We start from the raw sequence: 24,971 nt of genomic DNA on the forward strand, positions 1-24,971 counted from the left end.
GACACTCCCCCCATCTCAGAGTCCACGGGAAACCCTGGGAGAGCCTCCTCCTGTATCTAAAACTGGCTCCTGATTCACCAGCTCCCACCTCTCCTCAGGCTGGGACGGGTGAGACCTCCAGAGACCCCAGGAGGGTTCCTGTCTTGAGGGTCTCACCGAGGCCACCTGGAAGGAGTTGTTGGTGCCCCTGTGGTCCAGATCATGACACATGCAGGAAATAAACAAGGCGAAGATCTCGATGTCCCTGGTTGAGAGGTGGATGGAGAAGAGAGAAGTCAGCACATAGCTCCCTCCCCAGTCCTCCAAGAGAAGGAGGGAGACTCCCAGGAGCTGCCCAGACAGGGGGTCGGGACACTTGGGTCCCCTTCCTAGAAAAAAGCACTGGCTTTGGAGTCTGGCAGAACTAGGTACAAATTACACACATCAATCCCTTGCTATGTGACTGTGGATAATGGGGTTCTGCACCCTCACTTGGCTGTAAAGAGGATCATACGGCAGGGGGTGGATCACACATAAAGGGTTTGGACGCAGGAGGTACTTCCCAGTTCCAGGGAAGGGACCTCCAGCTGCTGCCAGATGGGAGTGGCGGTGCAAACACTCACTCGAGGTAGTTTGCGAGCTCCAGGTTCTTGTAGAGTAGGTAACAGAAGTGGGAGACAGAAAAGGCGTGCATCCAGTTGTGGTAGGGGGGGTCCCGGTAGCCCTTCTTAACCATCAAACAGAACCTGGGGGAGGCGAGAGAGCAGCAGAAGGGCCTCAGCCCTCCTCCTCCAGGAAGCCCTTCAAGGACTGCCCTGCCCCCTTCCCTTCTTATACTCCCCCCCACCCCCACCTTTGCGGTCACACATCTGGGAATTGCCTCTCATCCACAGTCTTCCCGACCCCCATAGGACTGGGCCTCCCCCAGTAGTTCTCAGAGAGACCGCTCCCCAGAATCTTGAGGGCAACGAATGGGAGAGTCAAGGACAGGAGGAGGCAGACTGAGGCTATCTGCACAGAGAGGGGTGTTGGGGGCACATACCGGGCCAGTGTTGGGCAGTCGATTTTGTAGTTATTGATGAAATTCATGTCCTGCAGCATGCTCAGGATAGCCTGGAGGGAACAGAAGCGGGGGTCAGAGGGAAGGTCAGCATCAAGATAGAGCCCCTCACTGAATACCAGTGACGGCTGCACAGCAAGATTAATGTAGCTGTTTGCTGTGCAACCATCATGATTAATGTAGTCATGGCACTAAATTGTACATGTGAAAAATGCTGAATTGGAAAATGTTGTATTATTTGTATTTTTACCACAACAAAAAAATTTTAAATTAAAAAACTGCTTATGGAACTTTCGGTTATAAAACAGATCCCTGAGTTTCAAACCTGAATTACTGAATCTAAAACACTGAGGGGTGGGGGTGGGGGGTGCACCATAAGAAAAACAATTGTACGCCTGGACTAAAACGTGGGAATTTATGATTAAAATAATAATATGGTTAGCATTATAAAAAAAGAAAAAGTTGGGGCCCCTGCCTCAGCCCTCCGTGAAATCCTACACACAAAATGTTAGAATCTTTAGAGACTTAGATTAAAACTAGAGAACCATAAACTAATAGAGCCAAGCATTCTCAGAGCAATGAACTATCAGAAATATGTGATCTAAGAACTAAGAACGTTTGGGATCAAACTGTACAAAATCTTAGAAAAACAGGGAGGGAGGGGCAAACCCTGTGGACACAGGCCCTGGGCATTCAGGAGTAGCACTTGATGATCCAGTCCAGCCCCCTGCCCCCAGGCAGGCCTATGGCCCGTGATGGCAGACTCCACGCCTACTTCATCTTCTGAGGGAGATCCCATAGTCTTCCTTGATGATTCTGCCTTACCAGGAAGTTCTTAGGCACACATAACTTAAATCTCTGGCTGCACACCACCCACCTGCCCAGTCAAGCAGGGGAGGACCAGCTCACCATGGACGTGTCATCCTCGGGCAGAGAGCGAGGGGTGTAGGTGAAACTCGCGAAGTTGGAGTCAATGGCAGCCACAGGCTGGATCCCGTTATAGAGAAGTTTGGTGGACTCATCGTCAGAGACCTAGAGGGGCCCAGCGAGGGCATCAGAAGCTTGCCTCCACCCACCCAGGGTCTCACCCTCAAACTCTCCCTGCAGGAGGTGGACCCCTTACCCAGAAGGCACCACAGCTGGGTCATCCACTCTGTGCTTGTCACAGGGGAGATCACCCCACCCTCACCCTCACAGCCCTGTAGCCACTACTATCCCTCCCTGCTTGTGGCCATCCCCATCTGTAACAGCCTGTCCTCAGCAAAGATAAAGAACTCCCCTTTATGACACCCCCAAACCATGGCAGCCTTTCGTAAACACTAACTCAAGTGTCCTTTTTTTTTTTTTTGCAGGGGGGTGGGGTGTTTTTCCAGTGTCTAACCTCAATCCTTCTGACCTCAGCTTTGATCCTATCCACAAAGTCCAGGGACCCTTCGGCTTGGGCACGAGAGGAAATTTCCAAAGGAACAGTGGTGACCACCACATACTCTGAACTAAAACCTGGGACAGCTTTTCTGACATAGGGGCTGGGAATGGGATGGGATATCAGCAATTAGGACTTCCCAGGGCTGCCTGATCACTGTGTCTGAGGGAAGCTATGGGGAAGGGCCCAGGGTGGGCTTTCCAGCTTTCAGTAATTCCCAAGATGGGAATTACTCCCTGGACATGGGGAATACCTGGCTGAACCAATGTCCCTGGGCTGGGCTCAGCTGGCTGCTTCCAGCCTTGGGGCTAAACCCTGAAACTACCTGGAAGAGGACTCTATAAACAGTGGGGTGAGGGGAGGCTGCCCCTAAGGATTGACCAGGAGAGCGGGAGGCCACGCTTTCCTCTGGGTCTCTCTTCAGATCTTCAGGAGAGGGCAATCAGAAAGCCCAAACTCTTCCTAAACCTCTGAGGATTTGGGGAGGCAGGGAGAGAGCAAAGAGAAGCAGGTGGCCCTGGGACCCTGAGAGGAAAGACAGCAGCTCCAGGCAGACCTCACCTTCATGTGGTACATCATCATCTCGTTGGCCAGGTGGCTGCGATACTGGGCCTCATTGACTTTTTTGTACAGGAGGGACTTGGGGGAGAGAGGAAAAGATGAGGCTCAAGCAAGGTGGCTGTGAAATCTCAGAAATATCCAGAACTGGGACAAAGAGGTCAGATAGAAATCCCCTTCCTGTCCCGCTCTGGCCTCAGTCTGAGCCTTTGAGCTCCAGCTCAGAGCTCGAACCCCCTGCCCCCACTTTCACCCAGGCCCCCCCACCTCTTCCCCAGGCCCTCTTAGCATTTGATCTGGCACTTAGCAACACACCCTCTTTCCTGCCCCAGTCTTCAGTGATGGAGCCTGGGATCCATGACAAGGAAAGAGAAGGAAGGAGGGGGAACAGGTCAGGGACCTAGGGGCTGGATACCCAGGTCAGAGCTGTCAGCAGGTGTGGACAATGAGTCCCAATGTTTCCCAAAAAGAAGCTGACTAGGGGCTTGGGTTGAGGTTGCTTCCAGAGAAAAACTAGTTGCCATTGGGTCTATTCCTACATGAGGCAAACCCATGCATGTCAGAGTAGAATTGTGCTCCACAAGGTTTTCAATGGCTGACTTTTCAGAAGTAGATTGCCAGGCCTTTCTTCCCAGTGCCTCTGGATGAACTGACCCTCTAACCTTTCTGTTAGGAGCCAAGTATGTTAACTGTTTGCACCACTTGGAGACTCTGCTTCCAGAGAGGGGATAGATAATGACAGCTACGATTTCAAAGCATTCCTTAGTTTCCTTTCTCTGACTCTCATGGTCCTGGGAGACTGGCTGAGCAGGGCAGAAATACTATTCCCAATTTACAGATGGGAAACTGAGGCCAGAGGTGGCCAGCATGTACTGACGGTTGCACAGCAAACAACTCAGCATCAGGGCTCTGCGTCCCAGCCGAGGACTAAAGCCATCTGAGAACAGAGCAAAGAGAGTCGATGGGGAGAAGTGAAGGCAGAATCCTGCACCGGCCCGCCCCAGTCGTCCCCTGCTCACATGGGCGATGCTGATGCCGCAATAGATGGAGAAGGCCGTCGCCAGGTCCTCGTCGAACTTGCTGAACCATGGTCCATTGATCTTGTTCACCAGTTCAGCCACGCCAATGACCTCTGCGGGGCGCAGGAGAGGGGCTAGGACCGGCCGGTGGAGGGGTCTGGCAGAGCCCTGCCCTCCCACAGTGTCCTCAGGATACATCTCATGCGTGGGAATCCCCGTCCTCTCTGCCAGGGGTCGCCACCGCGGTGGGGAAGCGTTCCCAACCCTTTGCTCAGCTCCGCCCCATCCTCTCAGGCCCCACCCCGGCCTGGCCCCACCCCAGCCCAGCCCAGCCCCATCCTGCTCAGGCCCCGCCCCTGTCTGGTCCCGCCCCGGCCCCGGCCTGGCCCCGCCCCGGCCTGGGCCGGCTCCTTCCCCGAGCCTCGCAGGGGGCCGCCGGGAGCTCGCACCCTGGTTCTCATTCTTGATGGGAAAGCAGAGGATGTTGCGCGTGCGGAAGCCGGTGCTGTCGTCCACGCCGCGGTAGAAAAGCGGGTGCGCGTACGCGTCCGGAATGTTCAGGATCTGGCCAGTAGTCGCCACGTGGCCTGCGATGCCCTGGTCCGCCGGGATGCGGATCTCGTAGCTCTGCCGGGTCAGGGATCGAGTAGCGAGGAAGAAGTTGGGGGCCCGGCCACAGGGCCATCAAACGTCAGGTCTGCTCCCCAGCGGCCCCTGTGGACTTCCAGTCCCCAGGACCATGGGCGCACACTCTCTCCGCCATGCCCCGCCTCACCTCATCATCCACCACGCCCCCGTCGAACACCTTGGCCACCAACTCGTTCTGATCCAGCAGGAACACGGAGCAGCTGTGGGGTGGGGGTGGGGGGTTGTCCACAGGGCCCTGACACCCCCTCCCCCCTCCCTCCACTTTTCAGTGACTTGATTTCTGAGGCCTGGGAGGAGTGCTCCGTAGTGACAGACTCTCCTTAGCGCTGGCTGACTCCATCCAAATCATTCACCCATTCAAATCATTTTTTTATTTTTTGAGAGCCAGGCACTGTGTTAGAAGCTGTGGACACCGTGGCAAACAAAGCCAGCCCACCCCTGCTGTCAAAGTTGCCTACAGTCCAATGAGGGAGACAAGCATGACAGAAAGGACCACACAAAATGTGGCAGGTTCCATAAGAAGGGGGTGGGAGGAGGGAGAGCTGATAAGGACAGAGGCCCAGGAGCCTCCCTCTTGCCATCCCCTGGGTAGATTCACTCACATCTCTGAATTGCTGAGGTTTCTGGCCTCGGTGATGATCTCCTGGAGCAGGACAGAGACGTCATCTGGGGGAGTGGGCAGTGCAGGGGCAATGGTGAGACCAGGCTGGCTACAGTACCCAGGACAAGCCCTCCCACCTCTCTCCTACCCAGAACGCCAGCCCCCACTCCCATCCCACAGCCAGCACAGAGGAGGACAGTGCACTCACCCAGGTGAGTGAAGAGGTTCTTTGCCACTTGGAGAAGAGCCTGGAATGGAGGAAATGGAGATCATAGGATGTTCAGGTTGCAGAAATCTCCCTATTCAGCCACCTACCTCCAAGGTCTCCTCATTCCTCCCCTAGAACTACCAGGACAGGCTGGAAACTGGCAGTGTCTACTTATATCATTTGACTACCAAGTGAAGAAGTGGGGAGAATAGCCCCAAGGAAGGCACGTAAGAATCCAGTCCTGAGTCTCTCAGATATGCATTCACATTGGGCTCTTGCCACCCAGATGTTGCTGTAGTACCCTTATCTGACACTAGAGGGCTATCATATACAGTGCCTGTGGCCAGTGCAGCTGGAACCACTGACCTCTCTCTATAAGAAGAGGCCTCCAGGTCACTAGGTTAGCTCCTTGCTGTAGGGCAGGGCTGCTGTCTGTCCCAAAAGACATGGACTTTTCCCCTGTGGATGACTCTTGGGCTGAGAGCTGGACGAGTTGTTCCCGCGAGAGGCACGAAGCAGGCCACTCACCTGGCACTCACACTTGAGTTTCTGCTCCTTCTGGAAGGCCAAGGTGCTGGTGAGCACCGTGCTTGTGTAGTGGAAGCAGTGCTGTATCACGTGCTCGTCCTGTTCCGTGAACCTTGAGGAGGCAGGAGGGGCAGGGGTCACAGAAGAAGAAAGGGTCTTCTTTCCCCATTTCTCCTTACTTCCATTCCTCTGGGAAGCCACTTGGAAATCCACTAGCTAATATAACCCTCTCTACTGGGGCTGCTCCATGCACTAGTGGCTTGGGCTGGCTTCCCCTCTCAAACTATGGGCTTCCTGAGGGAAGAGTCCTCTTCCTCCTCAGACCAAAATGTGTTTTCCTCCTCAGACTATTGCTTCTTGAAGCCAGAGCCATGTCTCCCTCCTCTGACTTGGGATTCACCCAGACCAAGGCTGGGTCTCTTCCCTCACACTAGAGACTTTACCAGGCCAGAGCTGGGAGGGGCTCCTTCAGCCTTGGAGAGAGGCAGTGGCACTGCCCAAATATGAGAGCTTGGCCTTGCCTAGTCCACCTCCTGTCACTGCCTCACTTTCTCTGGACTTTGCTGGCCCAGATTTGATGCCTCCACAAATCCTAAGGTGGTGGTGGGGAGGGCAGGGCCCTCATGGAGTGAGCTCTTGCCTGACAAGATCAGACCCAAATCCTGCTGATGTCATTCAATCCTGCCACCAGTTGACTGGATGGACCAGGCTGGGTGGGACCTGGGCTTGGGATGTGGGTCTCTCTAGGTGATGGTCATGGGGACTAGGGGAACCAGCCTCAATCATCTTAGCCCCAAGATTTCCCTGCCTTGGTCCCCTCCATTCTTTGCTGACCTCAGTGTACCCCACTGCCAGGGTATCCCCCACTCATGATTGCTGCCCGGTGATTCAGGTCTAGATCCCAATCCTCAACATGCTGTGCTTGTCTGCCCACCTTCCTTACCATGGCATTCAAGCCCCCTCAGTTTGGTCCCACCAACCTCTCTCCCTCATCTATGGGCGTCTCTCAGCTTCTGCCAAACTAAGATCCTCATCATTCTGAGAAAACGTCAGGCTCATTCACATCTTCATGTTTTTTCCACACTGTTCACTCTGCCTAGAATACCCTTCCCAGCCTCCTCCCTCTATGCCCTGAAAATAAACTTCAAGTCTTAAAGGGAGGGGCCGTGGTTATATTACCTGTGCTCAGTGCAGACCTTGGCACAGGGGAGATATTTGGGAGGTGTTTGCTGAACGTCTTACCTGTACCCTACTCTATCCCCTGGTGGGCCCTGGCCTTGCCACAAGCCCGTCCCCCTCCTAGCTGAAGGGATTCTGGAATTCCTATTATCTGGCAGCAGGGTCCCAGGAAGCTTCTCTGCATTCACTGCTATCCACCCTGGTTCATCCAATCATTCAACACTCACTCTCAGAAATGTGTGAGACTCAGAGATGTCACCCACCCTGCCCTGGGCCTAAGGACTGTCATGATGGCCCCATCTTGTTTCCCTTCTGATACCAACTGTCTTCCAGCCCCACAGTCAGCAGCAAGAGGTCACAGCCCCTGCTGGACCTCTGCCCACCCTGCACTCCCATCCCCAAAGGCCTTCCCATGGCCTTCTGGCCAGCAAGGACTGAACACAGTAGGTGCTCAATGTTTGTTGAATGGCACATATGCTCCCACCACCAGGCTGCCTGTCTGTCCCAAATCCCACAGATCCTGTACCCAGCCTGCCTTAGCTGGCTCTGACCAAGATCTATCTTGTCCCCATGTTTTCATTCCCTTAGTCCCAACCAACTGCCTACTGAGCTCCACACTACCAGCTCCTGCTGCTCAGACCTATGACTCCTGGGTCTCTGCCCTACCCCTGCACACCCCATGCCTGCACTTCTAACACCTCTCTAGTCCTGACCTGGAGCCGTTCATCCCTCAGCTTGCAGGAACTCAGGGCCTGCTTGCTTGCCCTCAGGGGCAGCTTCCTCCATCTTGTCAGCTCTCTCTGCATCCTGTACTCAGGACTCCATGCCTCACCTGCTTGCTCCTTCCCACCTGTATGACACAGCACAAGCTGCTAGACCAAGTTTGGTGGCCATGAGGCACTCATATCCTGAGCCTACACCCAAGGCAGACAAGGCTAATGATCACAAGACTGTTTCTCACTGCTAAGATTCATTCTCAACACAATGATTCAGGCAGCTACTACCAATTAATGAGTTGGTATAGGACATGACATCTATTTATGATACCACTTCCAGACCCCAAATCTGACCTCAGTTCTTAAAATATGCTACCTGACTAAGCCTCCAGGTCTTACCTGGATGCTGTGCCCTGTGTGATTCTTAGACCAGTCAGTAGCTCTAAAGACACTCAGTTTATCCCAGCCCCAGCTACCCCTTCTAGCCATTGTCCACTGTGTTGATGATGCTCTGTGGGAGAGTTTATCCATCTCAGAGCTCACCCACCCTTCCACCAGGCAGTTCCCAGACATAATGTCAAAACGAGATGGTAAACTGGGGAAGGCCTGTACCCTAACAGAGGGTAATCCAAACTTCAGGAAGTGGGGAAAGAGAAGGGAAGCTGGCTGGGGCTTCAACATAACTTTAAACAAGCTGAAGTGGGTGATAGAGAGTTAAAGTTAATGATAACCTGTGCTTCAGCCAGCAACAGCTACAAGGGCTGCCCATAACCCCATAGTCTCTTGCACTGAAAAACTGTTCAGCCCTCCCTCTTCTCCCTGAAGCTTCCTTCTTTTTGTGCTCCATGATGCCCCCTGCTACCTCACTGGGACAGTACCCCCTGCCTAGTGCCCTTCTCACACCATTACCTTAGCACAGCCCTGCCCAGCCTCTCAGTTTCGTCTCCCTATCCACAACACCCCACCCAGACTCACAAGTCTCCTCCAAGCTTGTTGAAGGCGCAGGCCAAAGCCACCACCTGGTCAGTGGCCCGGCTGATGACAGGGACACAGAGCATGGCCTGCAGCTCACAGCCCAGAACGTTTTGCAGCTGTTGCACATCCTCCTGCAGAGAAGAGGCAAAAGGGAGTGGAGTCAGGACAGAGAAGGAGGGAGGGAGTATGCTTCCCTCCTCCATCCCTACACCACCTTCTGCAACAGGCAGTTCCAAGGGACTCATGCAGGGGTGGTAGTGCTATGACATGAGGGTAGTATGTAGCAAGTCCTGGGGTCTTGTCTCATTCCTAGGCTGCCCTGTCCCAGAGACCCTGCTCCGGCGGCTGGGTAGTGGGCTCTCCCCTCTCCTGGTTCAGTTAGGCTGTGGCTTACAGAGGTGAGGTCCTTCAGCTGGATGGACTTCTTGTCTTCCACCACCTGGCCCAGGCGTCCCATTGTCAGCTGGGAAATGGGGAAAGGTTGAGTCAGAGTCCACAGAAGGGATCTCAGCCCTCTCCCCCAAGTCTGAAAGCTTCAACAATCACTTCAATCAGTCCAAATGGCAGATGGGGTCAACTTTAGAATTTAGAGTCTGCCCTTGATCATTATCCCCCATAGAGAGAGGACTCTGGGGTCTTCCCTAACCAGGACAAGCAGACTCCAAGGATTCCCACTGATCTCAACAGATTCTAAGAGATCCAAATCCAGAAATATTTCATCACAAATGAACTGGTCCCAAGCAAGCATAACTGGTCTGATACTATTCTATAGACGTAAGAGATTTCTCCCAGTGGATTCCGGTGTGCCTCCAGATCATGAGAGGTTATGATTTCTTTTAACATTTATAAGTAGATCCCAAAGTCCAGATAATCCTATCAGATTTCAAGAGGTTCTAACAAATCCTAGCCCTTCCAGGCAGATCCCATGGGTGTCTGTTGTTAGCTGCCCTGGAGTTCTCCCTGACTCATGGCAACCCCATGAACAACGGGATTGGACCTCTGTGATCCATATAGTTTTCATTGCTGATTTTTTGGAAGTAGATTGCCAAGCCTTTCTTCTTAGTCTGTCTTAGTCTGGAAGCCTCCCTGAAACCCATTCAGCATCATAGCAACACACAAGCCTCCACTGACAGATAGGTAGTAGATACACCTGAGGTGCACTGGCTGGGAATCGAACTGGGTCTCCCGCATGGAAGGCGAGAATTGTCACTGAACTACCACTGCCCCCTCCATGAGTGCCTGTCCTTGCAGGCCCCAATGCCTCAGGGGGATGGGACACCCAACTCACTGGAAAGCTGATCTCTTCCTCCAGCACTTTATCTCCGATGACCTGAGGGGCAGAGGGACGGAGAGCAGGGGTCCAGTTAAAGGAAGGGCAGACAGGATTTTGCCCTCGGAGATCCCAGTCCCTCATCCCGCCCCATCCCCATCCTCCGCCCCCCGCGTACCTGGGCCCTCACCTTGCAGGAAAGCTGGAGGTTGTCCTCGGACACCAGCAGGAGGCAGCACCGGGATGCCTGGGTCTCCTGCTGCAGCTGAGAGGGAGGGACAGAGCAAGGGACTGACCACGGATCTGGAGCCACGTCCACTCCCCACCTTCTACCCTCTCTGAGCCTCTTCAGGAAGGTGGAGGAGAGGGAAGAGACGCGGCTTTGGGACGTGGGAATCTGAACTGAGATGGCGCGCTCCTTGGAGGGAGACAGGGTGGGGAGGTGGGTGGGAAGGGCACAGGGACTCACGTATTGGAGAACTTTGAGCTGCAGGGAAGAGGCATCCAGGTCGTAGAGTTCCCCTGCAAGGGTCCGGCGCGGATCAGAAGGAGGGCCCGCCTCGCCTCCCTGGCCCAGTCCCTCAGGCCCGGCAAAGCCCATAGACTCTCCCTAGGCCCCGCTCCCCTGCCTCTGGCCTGCCCGTAGACCTCCCTTCCAATTTTTGCCTCGGCCCCGCCCGCGGGCGCGCCCCACCTCTCAGGCACCGCCCATCCTACCACTGGCCCCGCCCCTCATGTACCGTCCCTCAGATCCCACCCGGGTTCTAAATGCCCCCTTACCAAGAGCCCTCTCACTTGGGCCTCGCCCCACCTATCAGGCGCAGTCCCTCAGACCCCGCCCACATCCATAGACCGCGCCCCACTCCAGGTTCGACTGCGGGACCCTTAGGATCCCGCCCAGGCACCAGCCCTCACCGCACAGTTGCAGAATCTTGCTGTCCTGGTCGGTGTACGCAACTCCGCTCTTCTGGTCGCCCGCCGCCCCCGCCGGGGGGTTCTGGACTGCGCCGGGGCCCTCAGTGGGCCCGCGCTGCTGCAGGGCCTGCACCCTCCGCAGGGCCACCAGGGTCTGGGGCGGGCCGAGCTGTCAGCGAGCCAGTCGCCCCACCCTCCCCGCGCTCGCCGCCTAGGGACTTGGCGCCTTTCCCTCTGCCTACGGTGCGCACCGCGCCACCTCACCCCACCCGAAACAACTCATCCCTCAGGGCTCTGCCCCTCCAACGCCTCCTGCGGGACGGTCTGTGCCCCACAGGCCAATTCCCTTTCACCCTCCTGCGGGCTCCCACTGCCCCTGGAGCGTCCGCTGGTCCATGAGCAGGTAAGTATAGGATCTGTCTCTAGCCCCTAGCCCCCAGACTCTTCCAAGACAGGCCAGGATCAGATTTCTTTGTGTCTCCAGCACCCGTGGGGAGTCAGTAAGTCCTTGTTAAAGTCACAAAATCATAAAATCTCAGGCAGGAAAAAGCCTCAATATTATTGATGTAGATAATCCTATGTGCATCCCCCTTTAGTATTTACAAGGAGTTTGATCACCTTATCTCACCACAACCCCAGGGAGGTCAGTGTTATCATTATTCCCATTTTCAAATGGGGCTCAGAGAGGTTAATTGACTTGCTCAAGGTCACACAGTGCACAGATGGTGGAGCTGGAACTGGAACCCAGGTCTGTCCAGCTCCCTGGTCAGATCATCTTTCCACCAGCTATGATGAAGAACATCTGCAGCAGCAGCCCCCACCCCAGCCTGCCCTGTCTCCATCTCACTCACATGCTTCTCCACGGCCTGCAGGCTCCACTCCTCACTGTCACTCAGCTGGCCACAGTGTACCTGGAGAGATGGGGGAGGGAGACCATCTGTGATCTCCTCCAGCCTCCTGTCTCGGCCAAAGTGGCCTCCCCATGCCCAGCATACAACTGTCCTCACCAGCACATACACACTCCAGCCTGTGAACCTCAAGCATACACCCACCTTCTGACCCAGCAGAGAGCTCCAAGAAAATTAGCTCCTCTAGGAAGCCTTCTAGGGCTGATCCAAAAAAGTGGAGTTTCTCCTCCCATCTCTGCCTTTTCCGTTGCTCACCAGCAGCACCAGCCACCAAGGGTACAGCCAGGTTTTCAGCAGGTGTGTGCATTTGGGGAGAGGGAGATGACCTTAGACCCCTCTCGAAGTTCCCCAGCCCATGGAACCCTTCAGGGCCTGAGTATGGAATCAGAGGCATTTGACTCAGCCTCCCAGATCCATCCTTTCTGAGTTAGGGTTTGAGCAGTCCCTAAATCTGGGGTAAGTAAAGAGGTCCAACATTTATGATGCATCTGCTATGCCTAAAGATGGGGAGGATGAACGAATGAATAGAGTGATGAAGTGCTTTGCCTTACATGTTATTCTCACCATGCCTGAGGAAGCTTGCACCTTGCAGATGAACCAAGGCCCAGAAAGGTTGAGTGACTTGTCCAAGGTCACACAGCAAAAAGTGGCAGAGTTGGGACAGCACCACTCTTTCCCCCTCTCTGCCCACACCTTCCCCTCTCCAGATCCACTCTCACCACCATTCCGTCATCCTTATCTCTCTCCAAGGTTCCTGTGCCAGTCACCAGGGGTCCCCTCAGCCCATCTTTCATACTCTGTGAAGCCTTTCCCCACCTCTGCTTGGGAGCTTGGTGTGGAGAATTAGGGAGAGAGAGGGAGGAGTGGCAGTCTGGGGGCACACTGCAGGGCCTGCCAGCAAGTCTCCCCACCTGCGTCACCAGCTTCCAGCAGCTACTCAGAGCTGCTCACCACCTGCGGGGCTCCCCACGGTGTCTGTGCCGGGTCCCTCCTTCAAGCCTCCCTTCCCACTCAGCAGCCCCTGTCCGCCTCTGCTCTGGGTCCCCTGCCAGGAGCAGATGGAGAGGAGGAGACTAGCATGTTCTTGGGAAGCTCATGGTCTAGCTGGGGTAGGATGCAGCAGGGGGCAGCGGGGGAGGCACGATGAGGAGGAGGTATGTGAAGCCTCATATCTTAGGAGGAAGGAGAAGGCAGACCGGGTGGGTGGGACCCTAAAGGCTGTGGAACCCAGATGGACCCTAAAGGCTGTGGAACCCAGATGTGAGGGCATCCGCGAGGCTTCCTGAACTAGACACTGAAGCCTGGGGAGGATAGGGAGAGCTTGAAGAGAGGGGTCCTGCAGGCAGGAGGCTGTCCTGGGTAGTAGGTAGGGTTGGGGGGAGATGAGGACTCAGGCAGGGGTGAGGTCCATGATGCCACAGAGGGAAGGACCTTGAGTGCCAAGCTAAGGAATTGAACTTGAGCCTGATGGTACTGGGTAGCCATGGCAGACTTTAGCATCTAAGGGCCATGTCTACAGGCTGTAGGATAAATTGGAGAGGGCAAGACTGGAGGCAGGAAGACCTAGAGGAGGCCTGGGCCACCAGGATGGTGTTGGAGGATAAGCTCTGGATGAAGCTCCATCTATAGTTCCTACAGGGCAGGTGGTCGGAATAGGCTAGAGACATGGCTCATTTGCATATAGTTTGCATAAACATGTTGGCATTTTACTCTTACATCTTTTTTGCTCCTTCCACCCAGACCCATCTCTCAGGAAAAGGGAAGTCTGGCTCCACCTAGGGCTGTGGGGTCAGCCAGATCCTGGGCTGTCAAAACAACCTGGTCCCAAGTACAAAGGACAGAGACTGAAGGAGAGCTCAGAAGGCCGAGGGAAAGGAAGGAATCATGGAGTCCTCCTCCACCCCACTGGGTCTCCTCCACCCCAAGCACACATTCCTGAACTGCCTCGGCCCACCCCCAGTCAGCATGTGCACAAACACACATACACACTCTCAAGAACACCCTCAGGTCCATTCACACGCATACATTCACTCCCTCTCCCATGGACATACTCAGACACACACACACACATTCAGGTCCTCTCTCTCTCTCTCTCTCTCACACACACACACACAGTCTCTCATGGAGACCCTCAGATGCATACACACACACACACACACACACACAGACTGCAGTCACAGACACAAAGACCTCATAGTGTCTATATCCACCCACACCTGCATATCCATACCTGTACACAGGAAACTTAAGTTCATATACCCAAGAGCCATGCACATACTTGCCCCCCCCACCAACACACCCAATCATCCCTGCACACATACAGCATTTTGCTCCCCAGTAGGAACACACATTTGCTGATTGGAGGTGGGGGTGTCCAGGGCCTAGTGGGAGCACTCCACAGGGGGCACTGGGGCTGCAGGGGGGACTGAAAGCCCAGCACAGCCTCCACCCCTCACCAAGTTTTCTTGACATGGCTAATTGCATCAAGGCCTGTTCCCATGCAAGGAGCTGGTGTGGCTGGTGCAGCTGGGGAGAAGACTGGGCACAAATCAGGCATCAAATACCAGAGACGAAAGGCTGCCCACTTATCAAAGGGGCTTACTATCCCAGAATTGAAGAACAGGCCAGAGACTCTTTCCACACAAAGCATCTGCAATCAAGGCACCTTGAGCTGCAAGCTGCAGAGGCCCAGAGCTGAGCCACGAAGCCCTGCACCTGGCCAGCGCAGTCCTCAGACGGCCCTCCTCTGACCATATATCGGCCAGGCCCTGTTATTCCTTGCAGGACTCCCCGGTCACCCCTTGCTAGCATTTGCCATAGTCTGCAATTCTATCTTTATTTTTGTGCACTTCTCCCCCCACCCCAATAGGCTGGATGATCTGTGAAAGCAGGGGCTTCCTGGTCTATCTTGGCCATTGCTGTGTTCCCAGCACCTGGCACACAGTGCCTGGCACATAGTGAGTGCTCAAGAAATGTTTCTTCAGTAGATGGGCAGATGGGTGGATGGATGGGTGAACTGATGAATACCAAGAGCAGAGGCTCAGTGAAGGGCATGGGGCTTATTGAGGAAGGAACTGGCGACTTGGAACTCCCAAAAGATCTGCACTGTGGCACCCGTCTACCCTCTGCACCCTCTGCCCTCAGGATCTGGTAGCAGCTGGGGGGACCGGGACTGCTTTTGCTGCCTCTGGGAAGATGTAAGATCCTGTGGCTAAGGAGCACTGGGCTGGAGCAGCAGGATAGGAGCTGGTAGATGTGTATGCACTGGGAGGTGGGGGAGGGTGGAGGGGTGGGGGATGGAGGAGCTCCTGGGGAAGTGCTTGTCTACATGAGTGGGAAGGTGCAGGCATGGAGGAGAGGCAGTGCTGTGAATAGTAACACGTTTCAAGAGCTCTCCACTTCCCAGGGTATTCCAGGGGGTGAGGCGAGGATTGCTGGCAATTTCTCCTGGCAGCCAAAGGCCCACAGAGCATCTTCCTCAATAGTATGTACCCCACACCTCAACTTAACCCCGATCACACTCTTTCCCCAATATATCCACTTTTCTTCCCACTTGCCTTTGCTCATGCTATTCCCTCTGCCTGGAATACCCTTTCCTTTCTCTGACTGTTGACCTCCTACCCGTGCCCAAAAGAACCAAAACCAAACCCCTTGTCGTCGAGTGAATTCTGACTCACGGTGACCCTATAGGACATAGTAGAACTGCCCATAGGGTTTCCAAGGAGTGGCTGGTGGATTCAAACTACTGACCTTTGGTTTGCAGTCAAATGCTTAACCACTGTGCCACCAGGGCTCCCGATGCCTCAAAGCCCCACCCTTTTGGTTAGCAGTCAGACACTTAACCACTGTACCACCAGGGCTCCCCATACCCCAAAGCCCCACTCAAATGCCATCTCCACTGTGACACCCTCCCTGCTGCTCCAGCCTCTGCCACCAGAGCATCAGGTGGCAGCATTTATTTGGCTTGTGGAGGCCTGAGGACATCCCTGCCTTCCCCAGACTGAGAGCTCCTAGAAGGCAGAGGTGGGTCTGACTCCTTTCTCTGCTCTGGGCGTGACCCAGAGCAGGGTTCTGCAAAGGTGGTTGAATGTAACACACACACCGGCTTTTCCTCCCCCAGGAGAAAGCTGAAGCCTGGACTCCTGGCCCAACCGAGGTGTGCAGTAGTCATAGCAGCCATGCCCCCGCCCATAGGGTGACCAACCTTCTAAATGGCTTCCCCTTGCAGGAGCTGCTTTGCTTTGGCCCAAGCCCTCATGGTCTCAATATAAGGAATCTGGCACCCCCAGCTCTGGGACAGACTAGGATCAAAGGAGGGAGGGAGCACCTCCATGAGAACTCTGCCAACAGCAGATCCGTTGAGGGAACAGAAGCTGGGGGTGGGGAGAGCAGCTTGTGGGAGAAGCCAGGAAGGGACCACAGCACCCTCAGTCAAGCAGATGGTGAGGGGAGGAGACTAATCCAAGTACCCCAGCCCTCCCTTCCTCTCCTCTCCCTTGCAGCCACCTCCAACTCCCCACCACCACCACCACTTTCCCACCAGCAGCTCCGGAAAGGTCAGAAGCCTTGGAAATCTTTACTTCTGTTCTAATGAGCCCAGGAGGAGTCTCCTGGGCACACCAAGATGGGCTCATTTATCTGTCCGCGCCTGAAGCCTGTCCCTTGTTGGGATGGCAGTCGCCTTATTGGAAGTGGACCCCCAAATAATGGTGATTTGGGGGCACTCACCCTTCTGCTCCTAGGACAGGACAAGGATTTTCAGTCTCCTACCCCATACTGGAAACCCTGGTGGCGTAGTGGTTAAGAGTTTGGCTGCTAACCAAAAGGTTGGCAGTTTGAATCCACCAGGTGCTCCTTGGAAACCCTGTGGGGCAGTTCTACTCTGTCCTATAAGGGTCACTATGAGTCGGAATCGACCCAACAGCAATGGTTTTTTCTTTTTTTACCCCCATACTGGAGGCAATGGTGATTCATTCAGTGGTAGAATTCTCACCTTCCATGTGGGAGACCTGGGTTCAATTTCCAAGCAATGCACTTCATGCACAGCCCCCACTTGTCTGTCAGTGGAGAACTGTATGTTGCTATGATGCTGAACAGATTTCAGCAGTGCTTCCAGACTAAGATGAACTAGGAAGACATGCCTTGCGATCCACTTCTGAAAATCAGCCAGTGAAAACCCTGTGGATCGCATCAGTCCTATCCCCAACTAATCATGGGAATGGCACAGGAGTGAACAGCATTTCTTTCCGTGGTGCTTGGGGTCAGCATGAGTCAGGGGCCGAATCCATGGCAGCTAACAAAATCTCCATACTGGACGGTAGACTGCAAGAGCGGCAGAACCCCACACCCTCTCCAGGTGCCGTCAATACCAGCCAGCAGAGCAAAAACCCAGTGGATCCACGAGGGGCAGCAGAGGGCAGCACGGAGGCTTGGCCTGGGTTCCCCGGCCAACTCCATTCCACTTCCTGCTAATGCCCCTTCCTCTCCCCGTGCATCACCTGCTCCAGGAAACCCGCAGTAGTTGCCCGGCTTCTGCCCCAGCCTCATTCCTAACTCTGGCTTGGGTCCTATGCCCTCCCATGAAGCCCCATCCCCACAGGCCTCCTCTCCTCAGGACTCTTAGCTCCAGCCACCTGAATCTCTGCCTGAGTTTCCCACACTGTCTCTATTTGTCAGTGCCTTATGTCCCCCTCATCCCTCCTTAGTGTCTGTCACTTCCCACTTCACTGTACTTGTGCCCTCTCTGGATGCTGCTACCTCCAACCTACTCCCTAACCCACCCCTCAACCCGTGAAGGGGTTCTAAAGAGGAGGCAAGGTCAAGGCTGGGCCAAGGGCTGGGCATTCACAGCTCGATGGGAGCTGAGGATCCAGGTGGGGCTTGTACACCCTGTGCAAGTTGCTGACTGGACCAGCAGCTTCGTCCTGCCCACTCAGGGTGGGGCCAAGGTCTAGGGTATGGGAGAAGCCCCAGACTCCTCCCAGACCCCCATTTCCCGCCACTCCAGCAGCCTGCTGCTATCATATATCACACACACAACACACATATACACCCCAGACAGGCTCCAACCATGGCTCACTCTCCTGCTCTCCTCCCCCCACCCCACCCCACAACCACCTGGACGGGCTCTTACCAAAATGACAGCAGCCACAGCACCGGCCTCCTTGTCCACCAGTGGTATGACCAGCACTGAGGGGGAGAGGGCAATGAGGTGGTCCTGCGGGGCCAGTGAGGCTCAGGGATACTGAGCCGGACCCAGGGAGGGAGACAAAGATGCAGACAGAGAGAGACTGGGACAGAGGCACAGAGGGACCCAGAGACCCAGAGGACAGAGAGAGGGGGCCTGAGGCAGCGACAAGAACAACCACAGAGCAACCCCTGCATAGAGGGAAACCCCCTTCACCTGGTAACTCTCTCATGATCCTCCCGGCAGCCCTGGGAGGGGAGGGAGATAGGTAAGGCTGAACACCCCTATTTTATAGATTAGGAAACTGAGGTCCAGAAAGGGGAAGTGACTTGCCCAAAATCACACAGCAAGTCAGGTTTCCTGACTCCCAGTCTTGTGCACTTTCCACATCGATACAGAGGACAGAAACCTAGAGAGACTGAGACATGAGGCAGAGAGACATGGCGGACAGGGGGCATGGAGAGGAGAAGAGAGAAAAACAGAGATAATGACAGAGAGAGCATGACAGCAGCTACAGCCCCAGCTAGCAATAGACATCTGCACATGGCGACCACGGCCATCAGCCACTGAGCCCTAGTATGTACCAAGCCCTGAACATGCATTGTCTCATTCGATCCTCCTTGCAGCGCCCCCTCAAGGTAGGTACTATTGTTCCCATTTTATAGATCAGGAAACAGGCTCAGAGAGGTTAGTAGCACAATAGAGAGAGAATTAGATGGAAGGATTACGAGAGACACAGAGCAAGAGAAAGAAGGAGACGGAGAGATGAAGACAAAAGAAGACAGATGTGACCTGGGGATCAGGGGCCACAATCCCTCCCTGCCCCTGCCCAGCTCCCAGCTCTTACCTTGGGTGTCAGGGGCCAGTGGAGCCACCAGCCTGCCCAAGGGCTTCGCCAGCAGGTCCGAGGGGCCCAATCCATTGCAGCTCAGCCGTTTCCGGGAGATCACAGCCTCTCTGAAAAGAGGACATGACCCCACCTCTCAACCCCTGAATCAAAGAGGAGCAGGCCCCAAACTGGGGACACATAGCAGGCTGGACCCTGCACATCTGGGAGGGTCTGGACAAGTTCACCTGCTTCAGGGTGGACACGAGGAGGGGCAGGTGGCCACAGCCTGGCCTCTGCTGCCTTTTTCAGGCAGCAGACATGGAAAAGGCACCTGCGGGGCCCAGTTCAGATTCCCAGCAAGGGTGAGAGCAGAACAAGTAAAAGCAAGGGCTTGAGTAAGACTGCCCAAGTTAAAGCCTGCCTGCCATTGCTACTCCTTGTATTTAGACAAGTGTCGTAACCTGTCTTGAGCCTCTGAGAGCACTAGTATGGAGGAGAGTAAAATCTTAACCATCACCATCCTCAGTAAACAATTACAGAGCAACTTTTGGTGCCAGGCACAGGAGGGGCACCTCCAGAGATAATCTTCATAACCAAAGCTTTTGGGGGCATTTCCTATGTCTGTGCACTGTCCAAGAAACTTACATAGATTAACTCAAAATTCCCAACAAACCCTATGAATTAGATATTATCATCATCTCCATTTTCAGATGGAGAAACTAGGGCACAGAGAGGTTAAGTAACCTGTTCAAAGTCACACAGCTAATAAGTGGTAGAGCCAGAATTTGAACCCCGGCAGTTGGTACCAGAGCCCATACTCTTCACCACTAGGCTTGAACCTTCCCAAAGAGCTGAAGAGGACTGGCATGAGTGTCGAGGAGGCAAAAGGCATGTGTGTAATGGTGGGAAGGGGAAGCAGGAACTGAGGCAGGATGGGTTGAAGTGGGAAGAATGAGTTTCTCTCTGCCCCCACCATGCATACCCTCAACCCTGGTCTCTTGCTCTTCCTGCTTAATTATGTGCCTGAATTTTCACCACATGTCCTGGGTCCTTTATCTCTCATGCTGCCTCCACTTAATTGGGTTTGTAGGAACTGCCTGGCCTGGACAAAAGGGACACTTACGGGGCTCGGACATCGGTGTTTGCATATGGGGTTACTAAGGGGAGCATGGCAAAAGTCAGGTGAGGAAAAGAGAGGGGGTGGCCTGCAAATCTCCAAATCAGGAGGTCACACCCACTAGAAAAATAGAGCACCAACAAAGTCGAGCATCTCATTCGAGGTCACACAGCATTCTGAACCAGACCTGTTCACTTCTAACCCCTTCCACCGGTTCAGAATCTATAAAAACCAGTGGTACTCCCCCTCCACCACCACCACCTTTCCACACTCACACCCTGGACCTTCAAGGCTCCTGGAGTGCTGGGCTCCAGTTCTGGGCTGTCTCTACTGTGCCAGTCATCCCAGGAAGGAATAGGGACCTAGGGTGGCAGGAGGGCAACAGAAACCACATTTCCTGATGACTGTATTGATGAAGGCTGAGGCTTCATAGAGGCAGGGGCTGGCCTTGGTGACCCGCAGCCAAGCCCCCTTTGTGTGGACCCCATCCAGCCACTTGGCCTTGGAAATATGGTTATTGGGAAGCCACAAGGTGGCGCTGGTCCCTGTATTGCTAGTCAGTGAGCACTGCAGCTTCATCTCACTGAACCCCGACTCCCCCTTCACCATCCCCTAGACCCAGGGAACCTCTCTTCCCAGGGAGCCCAAAGAAGGAATTTGTCCTCAGACTTTTTTCTGCACAAAACTCCCTCCTCTGTGCTCATGGCTTCATAACTTTCCAGACCCCATTCTTGTGAGCTCTAGACCCCAGATACCCAAGGTCTCCTGGAGGCCTCCCCTGGATGTCACCGAGGTATCCCAAAGGCAGCCCATACCATTCTGAACTTACTGTCCCCATCACCCCCAAAGTGGCACAACCATCCACCAAGTCCCTTTCGGCTTGTCCATAAACTGTCCTAGATAACTCCCTATTTCTTACCTCCCCCATTCAATGGGTTGAGTCACCTCCTATGTATCTCTCACCCTGCAGTAGCTCTCCCCTGCCTCCTGTCTGGATCCCTTAAATCCATCCTCTATACCAGACCAAGAGCAAGTTTTCTATTCTAAAGTTCTTATGGGAGCATTCTACTTAAAAGTCTTTCCTTTCAGTGTATTTATTCAGGGTCCTTCTGGGTCCAATTCTGTACTCAGGGCTGAAGATGAGATGAGTTGGATACACACTGACTCATGGAGGCCTAGTGTGGTGGAGGACTGACATATAAACCCACACTGGAGTCCAAGGATGAGGGCTCTGACAATGGGAAGAAGAGCAGGCCCCAGCCTACCCCAGTGCAGGATGGGAGTGGAGTCAGAGAAAGCTTCCTGGAGGAAGCGGTGTCTGAGTTGAGACATGCAGAGGTTATGGAGGCCAACAGGAAAGGATGTGCAGGCAGAGGGACCTGCTTGGACAAAGGCTCAGAAGACAGAAAGAATGTGTGTCTGCTGGAAGTTCCAGGCACAAGGAGGCTGGTGTGGCTGGACAGCAGAGAGCAAGGCTGGAGAGGGGCCAGGTGCTTGAGAGGCTGGGTTTGATCCTGAGGGCAGTAGGAGGCCGGGAGGAATTGGCAGGGGAAAGTAATGGCCGATCATGCTGACCGCCGGGTTGAGACTCTCACTAGAGAGGGAAAATTTGAGACCGGAAATCCACACTCTCAAGCCACCTCACAGCAGACAGCTGAGATGAGCATTTGCAGGGTCCGGAGGGCAGTGCAAACCCTGCAATATGCTCCCCTCGTGCCTTCTGAGCCTTCAGTGGTTCCTGGATAGAGGAGGGGCTGGACTGGGCCAGATCAACCTTAACTGGGTCCAGATCCCCTGGCCAAGCGCTGAGGCCTCTAAGGATCCCTCAAGAAGTCCCTTATCTTGGTACTTTGCTCTACAACCAGCCCTCCCAAGGCCCTGCCACATCCCATAACCTGAGCAGGGGTGTGCCAAGAAATGCTCACCTCAATACCCCCTCTCCTTCCCCCTCCCCCAGTCCCTTTCCTCCTCTGCTCCCCCTTCCCAAAACTGCTGTACCCCTGGAGGCTTCAAAATCCCACAGACTGGAAAGGAGGCGGGGTGCCGAGGCTGAGCCCCCTACCCCAGATGGGGTTGGGGCTTTGTCTACTGCTCAGACCCCCTGATAATTCTCCCCTCAATTCAGACCCCCCCTCCCTGCCTCCTCCCCTCCCTCTCTCCCGCCCTGTGCCCCACCTTCCAGGCTGGTGCTAGGAGGGGTGGGGCTCTACACCCCAGTGCCAGCTGTCCAGGCTGCACCCTAATGACGCAGCCCCAGGTTCCTGGGTGGGCATGGCCTGCCGCACTGAAGATAAAGACAGATGGGTAAAGAGGGAAGAGAGGAACAGGTGTGGATTTTATGATGGTTTAGTCCCTTTAACAACTATTTGTTTAGTGGAAAAAGGGTGAAAGGAAAGGTTCTCTGTAGTAGGAGTGATGGCCTGGAAGGAGCTAAGTACCCAGGCCTCCATACCAGTCTCTGAGTCATCCTTCTTTGGTAAGGCCCCATCCCCTTTACTGAGCCCTTCTCCCCCTCATTGAGCCACATCCCCCTCACTGAGCCCCATTCTCCTCTCTGAGCCCTCATCCCTCTCACTGAGCCGCATCCCCCTCACTGAGCCTTCGTCTCCCTCAGTAAGACCCATCCTCCTCTCTGAGCCATCATCCTTGTCACTGAGCCCCATCCCCCTCAATGAACCCCAACCCATCTCCCTTTCTGAGCCCTCATCCCCTCACTGAGCCCTCATCCCCCTCACTGAGCCCTCATCCCCCTCACTGAGCCTCAACACCTCTCCAACCTTTCATCTCTCTCTTAGCGATAGATCTGGACCCTCCTTTACCTCTCTCTCTGCCAGAACGTGAAATTTCAGACATGGGAATAGACTATCCGCTGGGTCCCTTTAGACAAACCAGAGGGACAGACAGATATTGCAGTGAGAGGAAACCAGGTCAGCTCTAAGGAAGAACTTTCTCAAGGTTGGACCCTGGGACCTCCAAGTGCTAGCTGAGGGCAATAACCAGCTTAGGCTGGTGGGGGTGGCAGCTCAGTTGCAGCTGAAAGGCCCGAGATTTTGCTGCTCTCAGCAGTGGGTAATCAGAAGCTTTAACATGGCAGAAGACACCATAAGGAGAGGAAGGCGGCAGGGCTGGGGACAGAAATAGGCTGGGAGAGTAGGATGGGGGGCACTACCAGGAGGGAGGTGAAGCCTTCCAGGAAGACCATCCTCCAGACAGCTTTCCCAAACTCTTTCCAGCCCTGAGGCCATTTGTCAGCCCTTAGAATGCAGAGCCAGATTCAGAGCCTGATCAGTCCTCAGATATCAGAATGTCCAACATTATCATTTTATAGAAGGGATTGGAATTGTGACCTTGCTATCCTGGATTGCAGGTCTCCTGACCCCCAGCCCAGGGCTCTCCCTCCCACCCTCTCTGCATAAGCAAAGTGTACGCTAGGACCATTTGTAACAGATCCATTCCTGTCCAGACACTTGTTCTGAGAATTGGAACCTCCTTAGTGACAGAGAAGGGGAGCTTTCCACATATGGATCATGCTCGGCTTCCAAAAGAGGGCCTCTGGCTGGGCCATGAAAGATGAGTAAAACATGGATTGGCTGACACCTAGATGGAGTAGAAAAGGACTTTGCAGGGGAGGAAACAGTCTGAGCCTGCACAAGGAGGCAGGCAAGCCTAACACATGTTTGGGGTGAAACCAGGCATCTGAGAGCCCAGGGAGTGGTAAGGGGCAGTGGTAGGTGGGGCTGGGTGGCTGCCAGGGGTGTCCTCACTCCCATCTTGGCCCATCTCTACCCTGCCTCTTCTCTTAGCCCATCCTCTGTCCCTTCCCTCGGGCCTTATCTGTCTTTACGATCCAGACTTCACCTCATACCTGCTGCTGTTTGCCAGCCCCGCCAGCTCTCCAGGGTGTCCTGGAGGAGCACTCCCCCCACCCCACTGCCACACACACACACAAGCACACACACACACATACACACACACACCAACACCCTCCCATCCCACACCAGGTGCTGCCAAAGCCTCAGACTCCATTTCAGCCTGTGAGCAGGTACCTCCACCTCCTAATGGGTCCAGAGCCATAGAGGTCACCATTGGAAGGATCCTGCACACAGCCCACACATTTTATAGAAACAGAGAAGGAGGCCAGAAAGGAAGTCATTTTCTCAAGATCTCCCAATGACTTAATCCTGTTGGGACTTGGGAGTGGGGGGCAACTAGCAATCACTGAGCTCCTACTATGTGCTGGGCACTGTGCAAGCACTTGGCATGTATTATCTCATTCAACGATCATGTTGGTGTTGTTAGGTGCCATCATCACTTTCTACAGGAGCAGATCGCAGGTCTTTCACCCTGGAGCTGGGTGGGCTCAAACCACCAACCTTGTGGTTAGCAGTCGAGCACTTAACCACGGCACCACCAGGACTCCTTTAAACCATCATAGCAAGCCGATAGATAGGTCCTACCATTATCTCTATCTTATAGATAAGAAAACAGGTTCAGGGAGGGGACACAGTAAGGTGAGGATGAGTCTGGGCTGACATTCATTCCAGTGCTCTTGCCTCTTCCACGTGTCAAAGTCTTAAGCCTGGATCCTGCTGGGAGCTCCCCAGAGCAGGAGTTAGCCACCCTGAGGCCCCAAAGCCCTAGCTGTAGAGGTGGGCGCACCACCAGACACGGAATGGGCTGGTAGAGCACAGATTTCAGGACAGAGAGAACTGGACCCCACCCCTAATCCCTGCCTGCCTGGATGAACTTTGATCTGTGTGTCCCCTGGGACATCCCCCTGCCCTCACCCCTCAAGCCCCTTGCCCTCCTTAGCCTCCTGGAATCTCTGAGCCCTGCTTCCCAGCAGGCACT

The 24,971-nt window shown here is 54.5% G+C and overlaps 1 protein-coding gene across 1 annotated transcript in view; it reads right to left on the minus strand.

The window, feature by feature from the left end:
- PDE2A (phosphodiesterase 2A) overlaps positions 1-24,971 on the minus strand; it is a 98,174-nt gene that overhangs the window by 3,038 nt on the left and 70,165 nt on the right. The window contains exons 5-24 of the mRNA XM_023736495.1: positions 19,022-19,131; positions 18,121-18,176; positions 11,931-11,990; positions 11,080-11,233; positions 10,634-10,686; positions 10,355-10,429; positions 10,183-10,224; positions 9,289-9,357; positions 8,895-9,025; positions 6,025-6,136; positions 5,497-5,536; positions 5,290-5,353; positions 4,815-4,887; positions 4,489-4,666; positions 4,040-4,152; positions 3,024-3,101; positions 1,949-2,071; positions 1,022-1,092; positions 603-725; positions 157-244 (exon numbers count right to left, since the gene is read on the minus strand). Coding sequence (XP_023592263.1) covers positions 157-244; positions 603-725; positions 1,022-1,092; positions 1,949-2,071; positions 3,024-3,101; positions 4,040-4,152; positions 4,489-4,666; positions 4,815-4,887; positions 5,290-5,353; positions 5,497-5,536; positions 6,025-6,136; positions 8,895-9,025; positions 9,289-9,357; positions 10,183-10,224; positions 10,355-10,429; positions 10,634-10,686; positions 11,080-11,233; positions 11,931-11,990; positions 18,121-18,176; positions 19,022-19,131 — 1,813 coding nt within the window. The remainder of the gene's footprint in view (positions 1-156; positions 245-602; positions 726-1,021; positions 1,093-1,948; positions 2,072-3,023; positions 3,102-4,039; positions 4,153-4,488; positions 4,667-4,814; positions 4,888-5,289; positions 5,354-5,496; positions 5,537-6,024; positions 6,137-8,894; positions 9,026-9,288; positions 9,358-10,182; positions 10,225-10,354; positions 10,430-10,633; positions 10,687-11,079; positions 11,234-11,930; positions 11,991-18,120; positions 18,177-19,021; positions 19,132-24,971) is intronic.

The sequence above is a fragment of the Trichechus manatus genome, unplaced genomic scaffold (assembly GCF_000243295.1).
Source record: "Trichechus manatus latirostris isolate Lorelei unplaced genomic scaffold, TriManLat1.0 scaffold00088, whole genome shotgun sequence".
Classification (NCBI taxonomy): domain Eukaryota; kingdom Metazoa; phylum Chordata; class Mammalia; order Sirenia; family Trichechidae; genus Trichechus; species Trichechus manatus.